The sequence below is a fragment of the Mobula hypostoma genome, chromosome 7 (genome assembly GCF_963921235.1).
Source record: "Mobula hypostoma chromosome 7, sMobHyp1.1, whole genome shotgun sequence".
Taxonomy (NCBI): Eukaryota; Metazoa; Chordata; class Chondrichthyes; order Myliobatiformes; family Myliobatidae; genus Mobula; species Mobula hypostoma.
In genome coordinates this window covers 139,418,400-139,438,035 of record NC_086103.1, presented here as the reverse complement: position 1 = coordinate 139,438,035, position 19,636 = coordinate 139,418,400, and the positions used below count along the sequence as shown (strand labels likewise).

The 19,636-nt window shown below is 40.7% G+C and overlaps 1 protein-coding gene and 1 non-coding gene across 2 annotated transcripts in view; one reads left to right on the top strand and one right to left on the bottom strand.

Annotated features, from left to right (window-relative positions):
• c7h11orf65 (chromosome 7 C11orf65 homolog) overlaps positions 1 to 3,910 on the top strand; it is a 63,088-nt gene extending 59,178 nt beyond the window's left edge. The window contains exon 9 of the mRNA XM_063052870.1: positions 3,856 to 3,910. Within this exon, the coding sequence (XP_062908940.1) occupies positions 3,856 to 3,910 (55 nt within the window). The remainder of the gene's footprint in view (positions 1 to 3,855) is intronic.
• A 3,215-nt stretch (positions 3,911 to 7,125) lies between these two features.
• Positions 7,126 to 7,197, bottom strand: trnac-gca (transfer RNA cysteine (anticodon GCA)). The gene has a single exon. It is a non-coding gene; the product is annotated as a tRNA-Cys (tRNA).
• Between the last annotated feature and the right edge of the window lie 12,439 nt (positions 7,198 to 19,636).

Below are 19,636 nucleotides of genomic sequence, written 5' to 3'. Positions count from 1 at the left end.
TAGAAGTTTAAAATAATTAAAGAGTATTCCAACTTTCTGTGAATGACATGCACATTATTTTTGAGTAAAATTGCAATTGGAAAAAACCCAAATTTATAAGTGTGAATATCATTAGCAGAAAATATATTTGGTACCATATTTGAAATTGCTTAGGAATGTGATAAAGAACCTCTCTGAATTGTTATGGTCAGTACAATGAAGGCACTCCGACAATACTGTTGGGTATGGAGTTCCGAGTTTCTAATACCCTGATAATGAAAGATGTATGTCAAGGTCAGGTTTTTTATTGAGATACAGTGTGGAGTAGGCCCTTCGAGCAGCACCACCCAGCGACCACCCCCGCCCGATGTAAACCCAGCCGAATCACGGGACAATTTACAATGACCAGTACATCTGAGGACCGTGGGAGGAAACAAGAGCACCCGGAGGAAACCCACACAGTCATGTTTATTTCATTTATTTTGCATCATGTTGATCTTTAACCCAAATTTTTATGGCTGGCTTGGAGCCGTAATTCATTAATGCTGTCACCTAAAATGAACAAGTAAAAGGAACAAAAATAGTCCAGATATCTACTGATCAGTTAAAATATAACAGATATATATTAGATTTCAACTCCATTTCCCCATATTATCTCATTTAATTTGAATCCCTTTTGTCTGAAAAATCTCTGTCTTGATCAGAGAAAGCATTACGTCCTTGCTTTTATATTCTAATCATTTCAAAATGAATGCTAACATTGCATTTGCCTTCCTCACCACCAACTCAACCTGCAAGTTAACCTTTAGGTAAGGAATCCTGCACGAGGATTCCCACATCTGATTATTGTATTTTCTCCCCATTTACAAACTAATCCACACCTTTATTCCATCTGCCAAAGTGCATGACCATGCACTTCCCTACACCTGCCACCTCTTTGCCCATTCCCCCAATCTGTCTTTCTGCTGCTTCCTCAACATTACCTTCCCTTTCACCTATCTTCATATCGTCTGCAAACCTGACCACAAAGCCATCATCCAAACCATTGACATACAATGTGAAAAGAAGCGGTCCCAACACTGAAAACAAAAAAAGCCCCTCTTATTTCCACTCTTTGCCTCCTGTCAGTCAGCCACTCTTCTATCCATGCTAGTACCTTTCCTGTAAAACCATGGACTCTTACTTTATTAAGCAGCCTCATGTGCGGCGTCTTGTCAAAATAAAATCAAAATAAATAAATCCAGTAATTCTCCTTTGTCTATTCTGCCTGTTATTTATTCAAAGAATTCTGAAAGTTTGTCATGCAAGAATTCCCTTTTAAAAAACCATGCTGACTTTGGCCTGTTTTATCATGAGCTCCCAAAACCTCATCCTTAATAGTAGACTACAGCAACTAAAGTCAGGCTAGCTGCCCCTAATTTCCCTTCTTCTGCACTCCCCTCCCCACAGTATACTTATTATTGAGGGGAATGGCCTCAGGGTTACCCTGCACCAGCTGCCTGTTCCCCTTTCCTCTTCTGACAGTCTCCCAGGGACCTGTGTCCTGCAACTTTGGGGTGTCTACCTCCCTGCAGTGCCTATCTGTCACCTCCTCTTTCTCCTGTATGAGCGGAAGGTCACTGAGCTGCAGATACAGTTAACTAACATGGTCTCTAAGGAGCTGCAGCTTGATCTACTTTGTGCAGATGCAGTTATCAGGGAGACTGGAGGTCTCCGAAATTTCCCACATCTTACACAATGAACATACACTATCTCTGGATCCATTCTCAGCACACTAGCTATATAATAACCGAAAATAAAATTGCTAGAAGCTTTCTTACTTACTCAAAGTTCTTGTGTCAGAAGGGATTCTGGATTTCTCTTTTAACATGGAACTAATTTTAAAATTGTGTTTCCTTGTCTTTTATTGCCCCAGTATTCCTTTATTTCAATCACTTTAAACACAAATGTGATTAACTTTCAAATTTGTAAACCTTCTCATTAAAGCACGTAAAAATAGTAGAATGTAAGAGCAGGAGGAACCAGAAGGTCTCAAGTCTGTTCTGCCATTCAGAAGATCACAGTAGGTCTGATCTTGGCTTTACTTTCCTGCTGTTCTCCATAAACTTCAACTCTTCTTTAGTTTAAAAATCTCCCTACGTAAGCCTTGAATATACTTTATTTTCTGTTTTCTGTTTTCTCTGAAATAGAAAAATACAAAAAATCATGATTCTCTGAGAGAAGAAATTCTAACTTTGTGAGCATTCTCTGAACAAGTATATCCTGCTTTTAAAAGCAGGGACCAAATTGTGTGTAGTATTCCAGATGAAATCTCTCCAGTGCTCTGTAAAATATGTTTCTCTATGCTCAGACTTGACCCCTCTTGCACTAAAAACCAACATTTGATAAGTTTACCTAACCAGTTGCTGTGTGAGCAAGCTAATATTCTGCTCCTTGAATGAGGACACACAGGTCCCACTGATATATGCTGCAGAAATTTCTGTAGTTTCCCCTACAGCTTCCAGATCCACCTATCAGTCCCTCACATGTTTCAACATCCCACCCTCACCCAGTCATCAGAATATTAATGGTCAGCCCTATACATAAGCGCAGTTAGGTTTTAAATGTCCGAAGGCTACAGAAGCTGTAAAGGTTCCCGTGTGAGAAATTTGTTCAAAACAGTGAGATAAATGTGGAAATAAGCTTGCTGAGTATTGTGTCCAATTCTTAGTACCTTTAACATCCAAGGATGTACATTGTATTGAAAGGACAAGCAGGTAGGCAGAGGGAGTGGGGTAGCTCTGTTGGTAAAATCCTTAGAAAGAGGAGACAGGATTGGAAGAAGTAGAATCCTTGTGGTAAAGTTAAGAAACTGCAAGGGTAAAAAGATCCAAATAGTAGCCAGGATGTGGGCTACAAATTATAATGAGAGATAGAAAACACATGTCAAAAGGGCAATGTTACGATAGTCATGGGGGATTTCAATATGCAACATCAGAGGTGCGGAGGGACTTAGGAGTTCTGTGCAAGACTCCAGGAAGGCTAATTTACAGGTTGAGTCTGTGGTAAAGAAGGCAAATGCAATGATGTCATTTATTTCAAGAGGAATAGAATATAAAAGCAAGGAGATAATGCTGAGGCTTTATAAGATAATAGTCAGGCCATACTTGGAGTATGGTCAACAGTTTTGGGCCCCACATCTCAGAAAGGGTGCATTGTCATTGGAGAGAGTCCAGTGGAGGTTCATGAGAATGATTCCAGGAATGAAGGGGTTAACAATTGAGGGACACTCTTGTAGAACAGAGGTAAGGAAGAATTTCTTTAGCCAGAGAGTAGTGAATCTGTGAAATGCTCTGCCAAAAACTGCAGTGGAGGCCAAGTCTGTGGGTATATTTAAGGCGGAAGCTGATGGAATGGTGGAGCAGACTCGATGGGCTGAATGGCCTAATTCTGCTCCTATGTCTTATGGACATCGTGGATGTGGAGATGATGTATTCTACAGTGGGTGAGTCTAGGACCAGAGGGGACATACTCAGAATAGAGGGACATCCAATTAAAACGGAGAGGAAGAAGAATTTCTTTAGCCAGAGGGTGGTGAGTCTGTGGAATTCATTGCCTCAGCTGGCTATGGAGGCCAGGTCATTGGGAGTATTTAAGGTGGAAGTTGATAGATTCCTGATTCAAGGCATGAAATGTTACAGGAAGAAGTCAGGAGAATGGGACTGAGACGGAAAGTGTATCAGCTATGATGAAATAGCAGAGCAGACTTGATAGGCTGAATGGCCTAATTCTGCTCCTATCTCTTATAGTCTTAATATTAACTAGTGTATAAATTAAACTTCATATAATGCTTAATAACCCAGAATCACTAATGAGTGAAGATGCATTGTTTTTCAGATACATGAATGATTGGATGAAAATTGCATGTAGCAACTCTTCTGCAGTTTACTAAGGTACCTCTTTACTTAGTTCTAGTATTTACTGCATTTGGGCCAGCAATATTCCAGCTACTTTTTTAGCAGTTTCAGAAGATTTAGTATGTCAAATTACTTGTTGGAAGTCTCGGAACCAATAAGTTGCAGAGGTTAGTAAAATCACCAAGGGGTTCCCAGGGATCTCCCCCCACCCATTTGTGTCATTTACTGGGAGCATTGTAGACGAAGGGCCTGAAGTATTGTTGAGGATCCCTATGACCTATCCCACAATCTCTTTGTCCGACTACCATCAGGAAGGAGGTACAGGAGCATCAGGACTGGGACTGCCACACTGGGTAACAGCTTCTTCCCTCAGGCTGTGAGACTAATGAATAACCTGCCAATACTGAGGTGTTGTGACCAGAACAGTGAGCTGTTTACTATGAACCTGTGCTGCATGCTGCATGCACTTTGCATTACATTAACTTATTTGTGGTAATATTTTGTTTCATGCGCTGTGTGTGATGTAAGTTTTGTGGGTCACCGTGGATCAGAGGAACATTGTTTTCTTTGGTTGTATATATGTGACAGTAAACTTGAACTTGAACAATAGATGTACAGGGGAGAGCATTCTGACTGGTTGCATCACTGCCTGGTAGGAAGGCTCCAAATCAAAGCATCACAAGAGGATGTACACTCAGTGAGCTTCTTCCCCTCCACCATCACAACTCTGAACGGTCCATGAACCCTTATTCCTTTCTTTTGCACTACTTATTTTGTGATTTATATTAATTTTATGTCTTTACACCATACCGCTCCTGCCAAACAACAAATATCATGTCATATAAATCGGTGATAATTCACCTGATTCTGTAGTGTTCCATTGTAAAACACCTGATGAAATACTGTCTAACTCCCAGGATAAGGTCAGTAGCATTCAAGAAGCTCAGCACCCGCCAGGGTAAAACAGACATTCTGATTGTTGATTGCCACCTAAAGGATTCATTATTTTCACAACCATGGATCACACCTGCCACAGGATATACCATCTGCAGCTCACCCAGGGTTCTCCAAAATACCAGCCCCGAAAATCACAACTTACTTATCCTTGAATAATGAAGGTGGCAAAATGCAGGGAAACACCATCACTTGACTGCACCTTTACTTTGGATAACATGTCTCTCCCACCCTCTCAAGAGATATTTGATTTAGATAATAAATGCTGGTGTTGTCAATGATACCAATATCCTATGGATCAGTAAAAAGTCCTGCTGTTTTATCACTGAATTACTGGTGAGCTTAGTGCCACAGCATGGAACATTGTCAAGGAAATATTGTTATTCCTTTTCCAACCCGCTTAAGTATTGGTTATTGTAGCGTACATGGAACAATCACTGGAATAACTGAACAATTCAATTGACAGATAATTATGATGGGCCCTTCGGAATCAATAAGCAAACCATTAGGCATACAAGAAGCAAGAAGAAGATAATTAAATATCACTACTTCCCTGATATCTGAAAGTGTCCCATTGTTGGCTTTCTGAAATGATCTGCATTAGTCAGATGCAGATCATTTTAAATTCAAGTATACTACAATCAAAAATTACAGAACAAGTAACATTAGTTTTGGATGTTTCTTTTTGAAGTATGCTAGAAAATGAAACAATAGATTCATTAAATGTATTCACTTCCATAAAATACTTCCTGTTTATACATTCTTTATACATTCTACACCATTAGTTACTAGTCTGCATAAAGATTTCATTTGCAGTACATTATAACTTGAAACCTATTACCCCAAATGCATTTTGCAAATTGGCTGTAGCCAAATAGATGTATCTTCAGAAGCTGGTATATTCAAGTAATGGCATTGAAAGACAAATATCCATGAATTCATGCATCAAATTCTGTTTTTGAATTTTACCTACAGAAATGAGGTGTTGCCATTCAGAAAATGAACCCTGCAGTCAAGTCTATTTGTAATGATCAGTAATGTGCTATGGTAGAGAACTGTTCAACATAACATACCAGTTATTCAAGAAGAATCAATGAGCAATCATCAAGTTTACTTTTGAATAAAGAAATCACCAAAAATGCAATTATTTTCTTGGTTGAAAATTGACGTACAGCAATGGCACCAATGAATTATTTCACTGCTATAAGCACTCATATATAACTTGTCATCAATTTACTTATCAGCAAATATCCTTATTATAACATAAAACTGAAGAATGTTAGGTTTAACTCTCAGTTTCATCTGATGTCAAGCTGCTCTAATAGCTTCACCAAGAATAAGGAAGCCATCCTCACAATTAGTTCCTCCTAAAGGGAAATAATAAAATAAACAAGAACAAAGATCAATTCGTGAAGGGCCTCTATCAAGCTGCAAGGATTTTCACTTCCTCACTTCCTAACTCTGCTCTAAGAGCTGAAGGTTTCAGCCTACCAGTCTAAATTCAAACAAGATATACTAGTAAAGGCATTCTTTCAAAAGTGATTGTTGCTTCCTGATCACCTAACTATGCATCTTGTACAGATATATTACATTATAAGATTGCATTTTGCAAATAATGGTTTCTTTAGTTTACTCCTTTACTGCAATTATTTGGAACCATAAACTTCCCAAACTGATAAACTTAATGGCTCAAAGCATTACTTGATGTTTTGCTTAGGAAATATCAGTTTTCTGTTCCACCATTAAGAAAAACACAACCTGCAGCTTCCCTTTCAAACAGAAAGTTACATAGACAACTGAAGTGTTCTCCTAAGCATATTCCTGGATGATTATTGGTATGTTATAGGATTGTTTTAATCAAAAGGGCAATTGAGCTATAGGACAAAATGTTCAATTTTACATTTTTGAATTCAGTTGATTTTAACACATTTAATTAGCTAGCTTGGTGTTTTTAAGCGCAAAACCACGTATAAAAAGACATGTTCAAATGTACATTTAGTTTCTGTTTTACATAAACGAGAATGAGGTTTAGATTTACTTTTACTTTTTAATTAGGTTTACATATACTTTAGCTCTAATAATACTGTAGCGGAGTCTTGTTTTAATAATATGACTGTTTAAAAGATACGAAACAGTAAATAGAGTTTATCAAGAAATAACAAAAAAGTGTTGGGAAGTGGGGATACCTGGATTTGAATTTATGCATATTCTTTAAATTTGATATACTGTAAATCAATCTTGTATTAATATTACATAGTTTTGAAATTTCAAGCTACTCTGAAAGAAACAAAAAAATAGGGGGCACCCGGATTTGAACCGGGGACCTCTTGATCTGCAGTCAAATGCTCTACCACTGAGCTATACCCCCTTGTACGATAAACCACTTCACAAAATGGACATACATGATTTATATTCCCGTGTCCCATATTGATTAGTTAGTGACTATTAATTTTTATTTTTTCAAGAATGCAGTATTATGGTTGCAAAAGCGAACCTTCGATTTCATTACAGTATCTATGTTCCACATACTCACTGTGACGCACACTGGTCAAATGTTCATACAGCGAGAGTGGAAGGCTGCCCCCTGCAGATTCCAGACAACGTCTACGCTTTTGGACTTTATCCTTAGATCCCAATTTTTCGAGGTTTTTTTTGGGTATGTTTGAAGTTCATTGTCTTAAAATAAATTTATTAACAAATCTTGAAATCTGGTCCCAGCCCCTTTATTATTTATCTCTGGCTCTGGAAGCTTCTGGCATTCCAGAGGACACCAGCGCTCCCTTTCCTGGAACATCCATCCAGAGGCATAACCTTAAGAAAGAGCGGACAGTTGGGACCCCCATTCCCCCCACACACACACCTCTCCTGCCCCCCTGCCCCATCCGACTGCCTGGACCTGCGAATGGCTACTTTAGCTGGTTCCTGCAACAAAGAGCAAAGAGACCAAAGACTTGATTGTGGACTTCAGGAAGGGTAAAACGAGAGAGGAAACATGAACCAATCCTCATAGGGGCTTCAGAAGTGCAGGGAGTTCCTTGGTATCTATATCTCTGAGGACGCAATGTGTTGATGCAGTTATAAAGAAGGCAAGACCGCAGCTATATTTCATTTGGAGTTTGAGGAGATTTGGTTTGTCAACCGAAACACCAAAAAACTTCTACAAATGTACCGTGGAGTGCATTCTGACTGGCTGCTTCACCGACTGGTAGGGTGGGCAAAGGCGGGGTTACTGGACAGGATCGAAATAAGTTGCAGAAACTTGCAAAATTAGTCAGCTCTCTGGGTACCAGCCTCCGTAGTATCCAAGCTATCTTCAAGGAGCAATGCCTTACGAAGGCGGCGTCCATCATTAAGGATCTCCACCAACCAGGACATGCCCCTCTTCACACTGTTCCCGCTGGGAAGGAGGTACCGAAGCCTGAAGGGACACACTCGGTTTTGAATTCCCAGCATCTGCAGAATTCCTGTTGTCAGCGATTTGGGAACAGCTTCTTCCCCTCTGTCATCTGATTTCTAAACGGACATTGAACTCATGAACACTGCCTACTTTTTTAATTTGTTTTTTTTTGCACTAATTTTAACTTAACTATTTGATAGACACACACACATATATATGTGCGTATGTATATATTTAATGTAACCTTTTTTCTCTACATTTATTTATCATGTATTTCATTGTACTGCTGCCGTAAGGTTAACAAATTTCACAACATGCCGGTATACTAAATCTGATTCTGAAAACCATTAGCAAACTGCAAGCCAAGTTGGTCATCCTTTACACAAGATGCAAAAGATTATGGGGGGTGGGAGGACGGTTGCTGAAGTGCGATCAGAACCAAATGAGTAAAGAGGGGTGGCTACCGGGCGTATTCTTTACATGCATGGAATACAGTGGAACACACATTTAGCTGTGACAGGAGGCCTGGGAATTCATGGACCAACTAAAAATAAGTGATCAGGACTGCTGTCGTATCATTTGCTTGGTTCTAAAAAAACTTCTTAAAAGATTTCTGGGTTGTGTTGCTCTCTCTCTGAGCCTTGATTAGATTTATAGGGAATAGGTGGAAAATCTTTTAAGAAGCAACAGCATTATAGAGGACTCTCTGAACTATGGGCTGTTTCCAGGGATACCCCCGAGGCAGACATTAAGTGCCACTGGAAGGTTGTCATCTTCGTGAATGACGCCCTTAAGTCTGCCAGAAACTCGCTGGTCTTCCAGCACAGTGAGATATCTGTAAGGGAATGCGTAGATTTGCACGGTCCAGTTCACAGGAGTACATGCTGACATTCGGGGCAGCCAATGCCAGCTCTCAGCTCCTTCCACTACCGCACATGGGGTGGGGAGCTTAAATTGGATGTGGAAGCCCCTCCCACAATGGAAAAGGGCATACCCCCCCCAGGGTACCACATGAGTGGCAGGGTGGTATTCATTTTTGTTCTTTAAAAATAATATGCACTACTAAACGTAATGACGTTTTTCATGGTTTCTTCCTTTGTAGACCTTTTAAATGATGAATAACGTTTATTATTGAAATAAAAAAAATAAGGTTTCTTCATCATGACTTGCTCCAGTTCCCAATACTCTCTACCAAAGAGATTATGGGATTAATTTCATCAGTGGGAATACAGTAATTTAAGAAAGCAGCTCACTGTCACCTTCTCCTCAGGGTATCACACTGGCTTTATCATAGATGTGCTTGTGATGAAAATGATTATGAAAAGCATTGAGCTCAATGGCCTAAATAACTTCTCATTAAAAGAATAGCATTTTTAGAGCAGAGATCATTATGATCTAAATTATTAACTAATTCTGGACCTGCCAGGTGAGATTTTGTCCTTTCCCCCCTTGCACATACTTGTGAATATTGGACTATTTTTTGTACTAGTTTTGAAAATATGAATTTAATTCTGGCAGGCTAAACTTGATCAGTCATAGATTACAAACAAAAGAAAATCTGCAGATACTGGAGGAACTCAGCAGGCCAAGCAGCATCCATGGAAAAAAGTACAGTCGACGTTTCGGGCTGAAAACCTTCAGCAGGACTGGAGAAAAAAAGATGAGAAGTAGTTTTCAGGTTTATTATCACCGGCATGTGACATGAAATTTGTTAACTTAGCAGCAGCAGTTCAATGCAATACATAATCTAGAAGAAAAAAAATAATAGATTAAATAATAATAAATAAAAAGTAAATCAATTACAGTATATGTATATTGAATAGATTTAAAATGCAAAAGATAGAAATACTGTATATTAAAAAAAAGTGAGGTAGTGGCCAAGGGTTCAATATCCATTTAGGAATCGGACGGCAGAGGGGAAGAAGCTGTTCCTGAATCGCTGAGTGTGTGCCTTCAGGCTTCTGTACTTCCTACCTGATGGTAACAGTGAGAAAAGGGCATGCCCTGGGTGCTGGATGTCCTTAATAATGGACGTTGCCTTTCTGAGACACTGCTCCCTGAAGATGTCCTGGGTACTTTGTAGGCTAGTGCCCAAGATGGAGCTGACTAGATTTACAACCCTCTGCAGCTTTTTTCGGTCCTGTGCAGTAGCGCCCCCCCCCCCACCATACCAAATAGTGATGCAGTCTGTCAGGATGCTCTCCACAGTACATCTATAGAAGTTTTTGAGTGTATTTGTTGACACGCCAAAGCTCTTCAAACTCCTGATGAAGTATAGCCACACACATCAAAGTTGCTGGTGAATGCAGCAGGCCAGGCAGCATCTCTAGGAAGAGGTACAGTCGACGTTTCGGTCCAAGACCCTTCGTCAGGACTAACTGAAAGAAGAGCTAGTAAGAGATTTGAAAGTGGGAGGGGGAGGGAGAGATCCAAAATGATAGGAGAAGACAGGAGGGGGAGGGATGGAGCCAAGAGCTGGACAGGTGATTGGCAAAAGGGATATGAGAGGATCATGGGACAGGAGGTCCAGGGAGAAAGAAAAGGGGGAGGGGAGGAAAAACCCAGAGGATGGGCAAGGGGTATAGTGAGAGGGACAGAGGGAGAAAAAGGAGAGAGAGAAAAAGAATGTGTGTATATAAATAAATAACGGATGGAGTACGAGGGGGAGGTGGGGCATTCTCTCTCTCCTCCCCCACCATTTAAATCTACTTCTCTTCTTTTTTTCTCCAGTCCTGCAGGAGGGTTTCAGCCTGAATGTCGACTGTGCTTTTTTCCATAGATGCTGCCTGGCCAGCTGAGTTCCTCCTGCAGTTTGTGTGTGTTGCACAATCATAGATTAAACTATATTTGATTTGATAGTAAATATTAACTTGTGAATCCACAGGCTGGTTAGAACAGTAAATGGAAATTCTGTAGTGTGAATACTCTTTGGATTGAAGCATTTGCTGTGTCAAAGGGAGGGAAAATTTATTCCACGTTGTTCAGTGAGACCCAGTTTGGATTCCTGGTATAAGAAATGCATTGGCCTTATCCAGCTGAACACAAAAATTTATTTGATTATTTGGAAAGGAAATAAATCACATAAATTGTTAAGAGTCTTTTGTTCTATTGCCAACTACGCTTCAACTTGCATTGTAAAAAAAATTTGAAAACTCGTATTGCCTAGTTGTGGTTGTTGAATTTTACTGCTTGATAGAAAAATTACTCCTATTTTCAAAATTAAATGTATTTCAGCAACTCCTGTAGAAAACTGAGCTACAGAAAATGGAAGCCATTGCTGACACATACCTGTGTTGCAGGATTCAGCTCAAGCTGTGTCATTAAGTTTGCAGATGCCACACAGTTAACAATGATGATGAGTCGGAGTACAGAGAGAAAGTGGAGTGGTTGGTGGACTGGTGTGAGAACAACAACCTAAGTCCGAATGTGGAGAAGACCAACGAAATGATTGTGGACTTTAGGAAGGCGCAGATGAACCATCCCCCTCTGCACAAACATGGGAAATTGATTTTGTTAATGCTGTCACACCGGGATTGTTTGGTAGGAAGCAGGCCAGCTAGGTTGTTTTTTATCTTACTCCTTCTGATCCTCAAACGCTTAATGTGCAACTGGTGGTAAAGGCTACAGTCCCACAATGATTGGCCAAGCTTGGGTCCCTGCAGCAGGCCGGTTCGGATCCTGATTCACACTTCACTGAGTAACACTGAGCTTCACACATCAGCTAAAGACAGCCGAATCATTATTTTGGCACCCCTATGTTCAGTTTTACCTCATTCACTCCTGTCAAATGTTAATTATGCACGGATGTCTGTTACTGGTAGATAATCTTTCTAACTCAGTACTCACTTTGGTTTGTAGTAATGGAATTGGAATTGAAATATTATTGTCACACGTACCGAGACACAGTGAAAAGCTTGTCTTGAATCCTGTTCATACAGATCTATTCAGTACACAGTGTATTGAGGTAGAACAGAATAAAACAATAACAGAATGTAGAATAAAGTGTAACTATTACAGAAAGGGTGCAAAACAAGTAGATAATAAGGTACAACTTCATAACGAGGTAGACTGTGAGGTCTCATCATACTAGGGAAACATTCAATAGGTCTTATAATAGTGGGGTAGAAGCTGTCGTTCAGTCTGATGGTACGGACTTTCAGCTTGTGTATCTTCTGCCCAATGGAGAGGGGGATAAGAAAGAATGTCTGAGCTGGGTGGAGCCTTTGGTTATGCTGTTTGCTTTACTGAAGCAGTGAGAAGTATTGGCAGAATCCGTGGAGGGGAAGCTGGTTTCTGTGATGTGTACGCTGTGTCTACGGTTAATGGGCTGTTGTACAATAAATGTATCAGCACTTTTGCCAGGATACACGGAATGGCGTTGCAGATAAAGAGGCGATTTGGCCCGTTATGAGCATGTCACCTCTCTAGAGATGATCCATTAGTTCCACTGCCCAGTCATTACCCCATAGCCTTGCAGATTCTTCCCACTGTTCATTTATCCAATTCCCTCTGAATGGAATGCCTCCATCACATCTGCATCTGGAATGTGGGAATGACCAAGTAATTCTCTCTCACTTTTTGTTATATGTATGACCATTTGTCTTGAACCTTTGATAAGAGAACCATCTCCTCTCTTCACTCCGTCCAGACCTCTCATTTTTTCACTTCGTTCACACTTCCTCTCAATCTTCATTTCATGAAGCAAAATAGACCCAGCTGCTGCAATTGATCCTTTGAACAATAGTTCATCGCAGGAAGAATTTTCGTATAGTTTTACTGCCTTCTCTGATGTCTTTATGACAAGACTTGAACACAATATTCCAGTTCAGGCCAGATCGGCATTCTATAAAGCTTCAGTATTCTCCTGCTTTGTATCTGTCGTGTTTAATGTTGAGGGAGAGTACAGAGACCGCGAGGATGCTAGCAGCAGGCAAACTATAACATTGCCTGTACAGTGTGTGAAGAGGGAGCTATTTGAATCTACAGCCCCAAGGGAAGCTCTCTCTTCATCTGAATCATGGTCTTCTTTGACATCCTGAAGAACAGTTTTTATAATGATCAGCTGGCTTTTATGACGACCAACTCTATTGCATGGGTGGTATTTCGCTTCTTTTGCTGGACAGAGCTCTTTGACGTGGAATGGACACTTGCCACATCCCCTAAAGTTGCATGTTACCTGCTGTTTGTTTCAGTTGTCTGTTGTGTTTGAGCTGAGCTCTACTGTCACCTCTGACTGCACCTTGTTTGTACCCTTTTTGTACAGCTTCTAGCTTTACCTCAGCATCGTTTTCATGCCTGAGTTCTGCCTGTTGCTGATGAACATTCCACTCTGTCTGACCAGAGTAAAAGCTTTCTCTAGTGTGAGATTTGCCTGCAACTGAAGTCACTCTGACAATTTGGTGTCTAGTACGGACTTTCAATCAACAATCAATAATCCTGTCTCTAATGAGCTCTTCTCTCAGATTTCCATATGCACAGTTGTCTGACAGGGCATACAATGCTGTGTTGAAGTCACTTACACTGTCATCTGGCTCCTGTTTTCTGGAGTTGAACTTTGTCCTCTCATATATCACATTTCACTTTCCTGTGAAATATCCTTTGAACAGTCTTACACTGTTTTGTACTCCCTTTTCTGAGCATCTGTCAGTCCTAATCCACCTGTTATGTCATCTGCTTTATACCCATGCAGTATATCAGTGTACTTACTTGATGCTCTTCTGAAGCCTGGCTGAGATTGCTTGCAACCCTAAATCTCTGAAAGCATCTGAGCCACCTCTCAAAGTCCTCTGGTTTAGAGAAATCAAATGTCCCAGGAGGCTTTATTAGGTAAGTAGATGTAGGCACTACAGGTATTTGCACCATTTTCCTGTTTGTTTGTCTACTTATTGTTTTATTTATTTCGTGTACAAAAGTCTTCTTTTCTCTCTCTGCGAGTTTGACTAACTTCTCTGCTGTGTTTGTGTCTCTGCACGTTCACAGGCTAGTGTCCCACAGATTATATGAATCCACTTTGGGGTGCATCTGAAAGGCGTTGTCCAACAACCCTGGCCAGGTCTCTCAACTCAGTTAGCAAACTTGCATGGGGAGTGGAGGTTGATAAGACTTTTGATATTTTTCATAAACGAGTAATCTTACTGTAAGTTCTTTGTTTTTGGGGATCTCCTTTGGTCTGTAGCCTGGGTTCATTGATGATAAACCACTTCTGACAACCATATTGCATTTAGTTTTGCGGGAAAATGCAGAGACCACAAGGCCACCAGCAGCATGCGGGCTATTTAACTGAACTTTATTGATAACCTTGCTTGTACAATATATGAACCCTTCCCATATAGTAGTGGCTAACTGAGTGTCAATGGATTAATCCATTAACTAGCACAACAGTATCACTATTGGAAAGCCCAGAACAATGTGTGTCTCATTAACCTTTTTCTCTATCTGTGCTGTCAAATGTAGCAACTAAATCCAGGCGGAATGGAATTCACGTAAAACAAACCTGCTGCACCACAGATGTGTCAAATGTAATGCTGAACTGCAATTCTTTGAGCGTTTGCTCAATCTACAACATTCTGGCAAGATTGTGCAAGTATGCTCACTTCCTTATGAATAAAGATTGTAGTTGGTTCCCACGTGCATTGGATCATGTGCTTGATGGGGAAGCTGATAGACCCAAGAAGACAAGCCACTGGCAGTCCTGTCCTTATTCAGCTGAACCAGCAGTTGTAGTTGAAACTACTGTGGTGAGATTTGTTATCCTGCCTCTGGCCTCAGTCAATAATTTGTACTCAATTCCATACATTTCAGCTTGTGAATTTTTACTAAATCCGAAAGTTCATTGAGATATCATTTATGGACGAAGGTCTCATCTACTGCTACAGTTATCTTCTAAAAAACCCTTTCAGATTTATTAGGCATGACCTACAAATTTACTGTATGTTACCTTTCAATAATCAGCAGAAAAAAAGTAGGTAACTTCATTATAAGCCATAGTGATTTTGATTGTTGATGCAATATTATTTGGGCTTCACTCTAACGATGCTTTGTACTTCTTTATATATTTCTCTGCACACAATTAACTTCAACAATTTTTTTTTCTGCAGTAAGTCTTCCTGAATCAAGATAGTCAAGTTTTTGATATAGGATCTGGCCAACCAATGTCTCCCTAAAAACTATTAATATGAAGACCATAGAGTAGTGGACTTTTCATTCCTTCACCTTTTCCTTTTGCAGACACAGTATTTCAGCTGGTCTGCTGTTCGCTGATAGAGAAAGCAAATAAGCACAACAATTTTAAATGAGTGCAAAAGATAACTGATCTTTACCATAGAAACCATAGAAACTACAGCACAGAAACAGGCCCTTTGGCCCTTCTTGGCTGTGCCGAACCATTTTCTGCCTAGTCCCACTTACCTGCACACGGACCATATCCCTCCATACACCTCCCATCCATGTATCTGTTCAATTTATTCTTAAATGTTAAAAAAGAACCCGCATTTACCACCTCGTCTGGCAGCTCATTCCATACTCCCACCACTCTCTGTGTGAAGAAGCCCCCGCTAATGTTCCCTTTAAACTTTTCCCTCCTCACCCTTAACCCATGTCCTCTGGTTTTTTTCTCCCCTTGCCTCAGTGGAAAAAGCCTGCTTGCATTCACTCTATCTATACCCATCATAATTTTATATACCTCTATCAAATCTTCCCTCATTCTTCTACGCTCCAGGGAATAAAGTCCTAACCTATTCAACCTTTCTCTGTAACTGAGTTTCTCAACTCCTGGCAACATCCTTGTAAACCTTCTCTGCACTCTTTCAACCTTATTTATATCCTACCTGTAATTTGGTGACCAAAACTGAACACAATACTCCAGATTCGGCCTCACCAATGCCTTATACAACCTCATCATAACACTCCAGCTCTTATACTCAATACTTCGATTAATAAAGGCCAATGTACCAAAAGCTCTCTTTACGACCCTATCTACCTGTGACGACACTTTTAGGGAATTTTGTATCTGTATTCCCAGATCCCTCTGTTCCACTGCACTCCTCAGTGCCTTACCATTAACCCTGTATGTTCTACGTTGGTTTGTCCTTCCAACGTGCAATACCTCACACTTGTCAGTATTAAACTCCATCTGCCATTTTTCAGCCCATTTTTCCAGCTGGTCCAAGTCCCTCTGCAGGCTCTGAAAACCTTCCTCACTGTCTACTACACCTCCACTCTTTGTATCATCAGCAAACTTGCTGATCCAATTTACCACATTATCATCCAGATCATTGATATAGATGACAAATAACAATGGACCCAGCACTGATCCCTGTGGCACACCACTAGTCACAGGCCTCCACTCAGAGAAGCAATTCTCTACTACCACTCTCTGGCTTCTTCCATCGAGCCAATGTCTAATCCAATTTACCACCTCTCCATGTATACCTAGCGACTGAATTTTCCTAACTAACCTCCCATGCGGGACCTTGTCAAAGGCCTTACTGAAGTCCATGTAGACAATATCCACTGCCTTCCCTTCATCCACTTTCCTGGTAACCTCCTCGAAAAACTCCAACAGATTGTTCAAACATGACCTACATGGCACAAAGCCATGTTACTCTCCCTAATAAGCCCCTGTCTATCCAAATGCTTGTAGATTCTGTCTCTTAGTACTCCCTCCAATAACTTACCTACTACTGACGTTAAACTCACCGGCCTATAATTTCCCGGATTACTTTTCGATCCTTTTTTAAACAACGGAACAACATGAGCCACTCTTCAATCCTCCGGCACCTCACCCGTAGACAGCGACATTTTAAATATTTCTGCCAGGGCCCCCGCAATTTCAACACTAGTCTCCTTCAAGGTCCGAGGGAACACTCTGTCAGGTCCCGGGAATTTATCCACTTTAATTTTCCACAAGACAGCAAGCACCTCCTCCTTTTCAATCTGTACAGTTTCCATGGTCTCACTACTTGATTCCCTCAATTCCATAGATTTCATGCCAGCTTCCTTAGTAAATACAGACGCAAAAAACCTATTTAAGATCTCCCCCATTTCCTTTGCTTCCACACAAAGCCGACCACTCTGATCTTCAAGAGGACCAATTTTATCCCTTACAATCCTTTTGCTCTCAATATACCTGTAAAAGCTCTTTGGATTATCCTTCACTTTGACTGCCAAGGCAACCTCATGTCTTCTTTTTGCCCTCCTGATTTCTTTCTTAAGTATTTTCTTGCACTTCTTATACTCCTCAAGCACCTGATTTACCCCGTTTCCGATACATTTCATACAACTCCCTCTTCTTCTTTATCAGAGTTGCAATATCCCTTGAGAACCAAGGTTCCTTATTCCTATTCAATTTGCCTTTAATCCTGACAGGAACATACAAACTCTGCACTCTCAAAATTTCCCCTTTGAAGGCTTCCCACCTACCAATCACATCTTTGCCAGAGAACAACCTGTCCCAATCCATGCTTTTAAGATCCTTTCTCATTTCTTCAAATTTGGCCTTCTTCCAGTTCAGAACCTCAACCCTAAGACCAGATCTATCCTTGTCCATGATCAAATTGAAACTAATGGTGTTATGATCACTGGAACCAAAGTGCTCCCCTACACAGACTTCCATCACTTGCCCTAATTTGTTTCCTAACAGGAGATCCAATATTGCATCCCCTCTAGTTGGTCCCTCTATATACTGATTTAGAAAACTTTCCTGAACACATTTTACAAACTCTAAACCATCTAGACCCCTAACAGTATGGGAGTCCCAATCAATGTATGGAAAATTAAAATCCCCTACCACCACAACTTTATGTTTCCTGCAGTTGCCTGCTATCTCTCTGCAGATTTGCTCTTCCAAGTCTTGTTGACTATTGGGTGGTCTGTAATACAATCCCACTAATGTGGCCATACCTTTCCTGTTTCTCAGCTCCACCCATAAGGACTCAGTAGACAAGCCCTCTAATCTGTCTTGCCTGAGCACTGCTGTAATATTTTCCCTAACAAGCAATGCTACTCCCCCACCTTTCATTCCTCTGCCTCGATCACATCTGAAACATCGGAACCCTGGAATATTAAGCTGCCAGTCCTGCCCCTCCTGTAGCCAAGTTTCACTAATTGCTACATCATAATTCCACGTGTCAATCCATACCCTCAACTCATCCGCCTTCCCCGCAATACTCCTAGCATTGAAATATATACACCTCAGAAGATTTTTACCACCACTCACAACCTTTCAACAGCGGATTTGCTTAAACTTTCAACATCATTTATTTTCACCCCAGCCACACTGTCAGCTCTGGCACTCTGGTTCCCATCCCCCTGCAAATCTAGTTTAAAGCCTCCCCAATAGCACTAACAAACCTCCCTGAAAGGATATTGGTCCCCCTGTGGTTCAAGTGTAACCCGTCTCTCTTGTACAGACTCTGTAATCATTATTGGGAGAGTGCATTGTCTTACAGCTTCAGTGACCTGGATTTGATCCTAACCTCCAGTTTTGTGTATAATGTTTGCATACCTTCCTGTGGCCACTTGGTTTTCTGCCAGGTGCTCTGGTTTCCTCCCATATCCTAAAGACCTACTGGATGTTATGTTAATTGGTCATTGTAAATTATCCCTAGTGTCGCTGGCTGACAGGAGGATCAGTGTTAATGGGCATGAGGAAGAGAATAGGTTACAGGGTACGGGGAAGGGAATAGGTTACAGGGCACGGGGAAGAGAATAGGTTACAGGGCACGGGGAAGGGAATAGGTTACAGGGTACGGGGAAGAGAATAGGTTACAGTGCACGGGGAAGGGAATAGGTTACAGGGTACGGGGAAGAGAATAGGTTACAGGGCACGGGGAAGGGAATAGGTTACAGGGTACGGGGAAGGGAATAGGTTGCAGGGTACGGGGAAGAGAATAGGTTACAGGGCACGGGGAAGAGAATAGGTTACAGGGCATGGGGAAGAGAATAGGTTACAGGGTATGGGGAAGAGAATAGGTTACAGGGCATGGGGAAGAGAATAGGTTACAGGGAAATAAAAAGGGAAATGGGATTGACGACGTTATTCTAAGACTGGCACGGCCTCAATGAGCATAATAGATTCCTTCTACATTGAAATGAAATAATATTGAAATAAAACCTGAACGTACACAAACTTTCTCTACAGATGTTGCCTGACCTGGATGACTTTAGTAATTTTGTTTTTGTATAAGATTTTAAAGTATTTGATGTATTTTACTGGCACTTGTTAAAAATATTCTTTTTGCAGATTACAAAGCAAACCTTTCAAGTTAAAGATGCAGTTATTTCTCTTCCAAACACCTCAAATGAAACAAATTATTGTTGGAGAAAAATAAACATTAAAATTGTGAGACATAATAAATTTAAATTACTTTTATTTATGTTCAAGTAAAGTAAAAACAAACTCTTGTTGGCC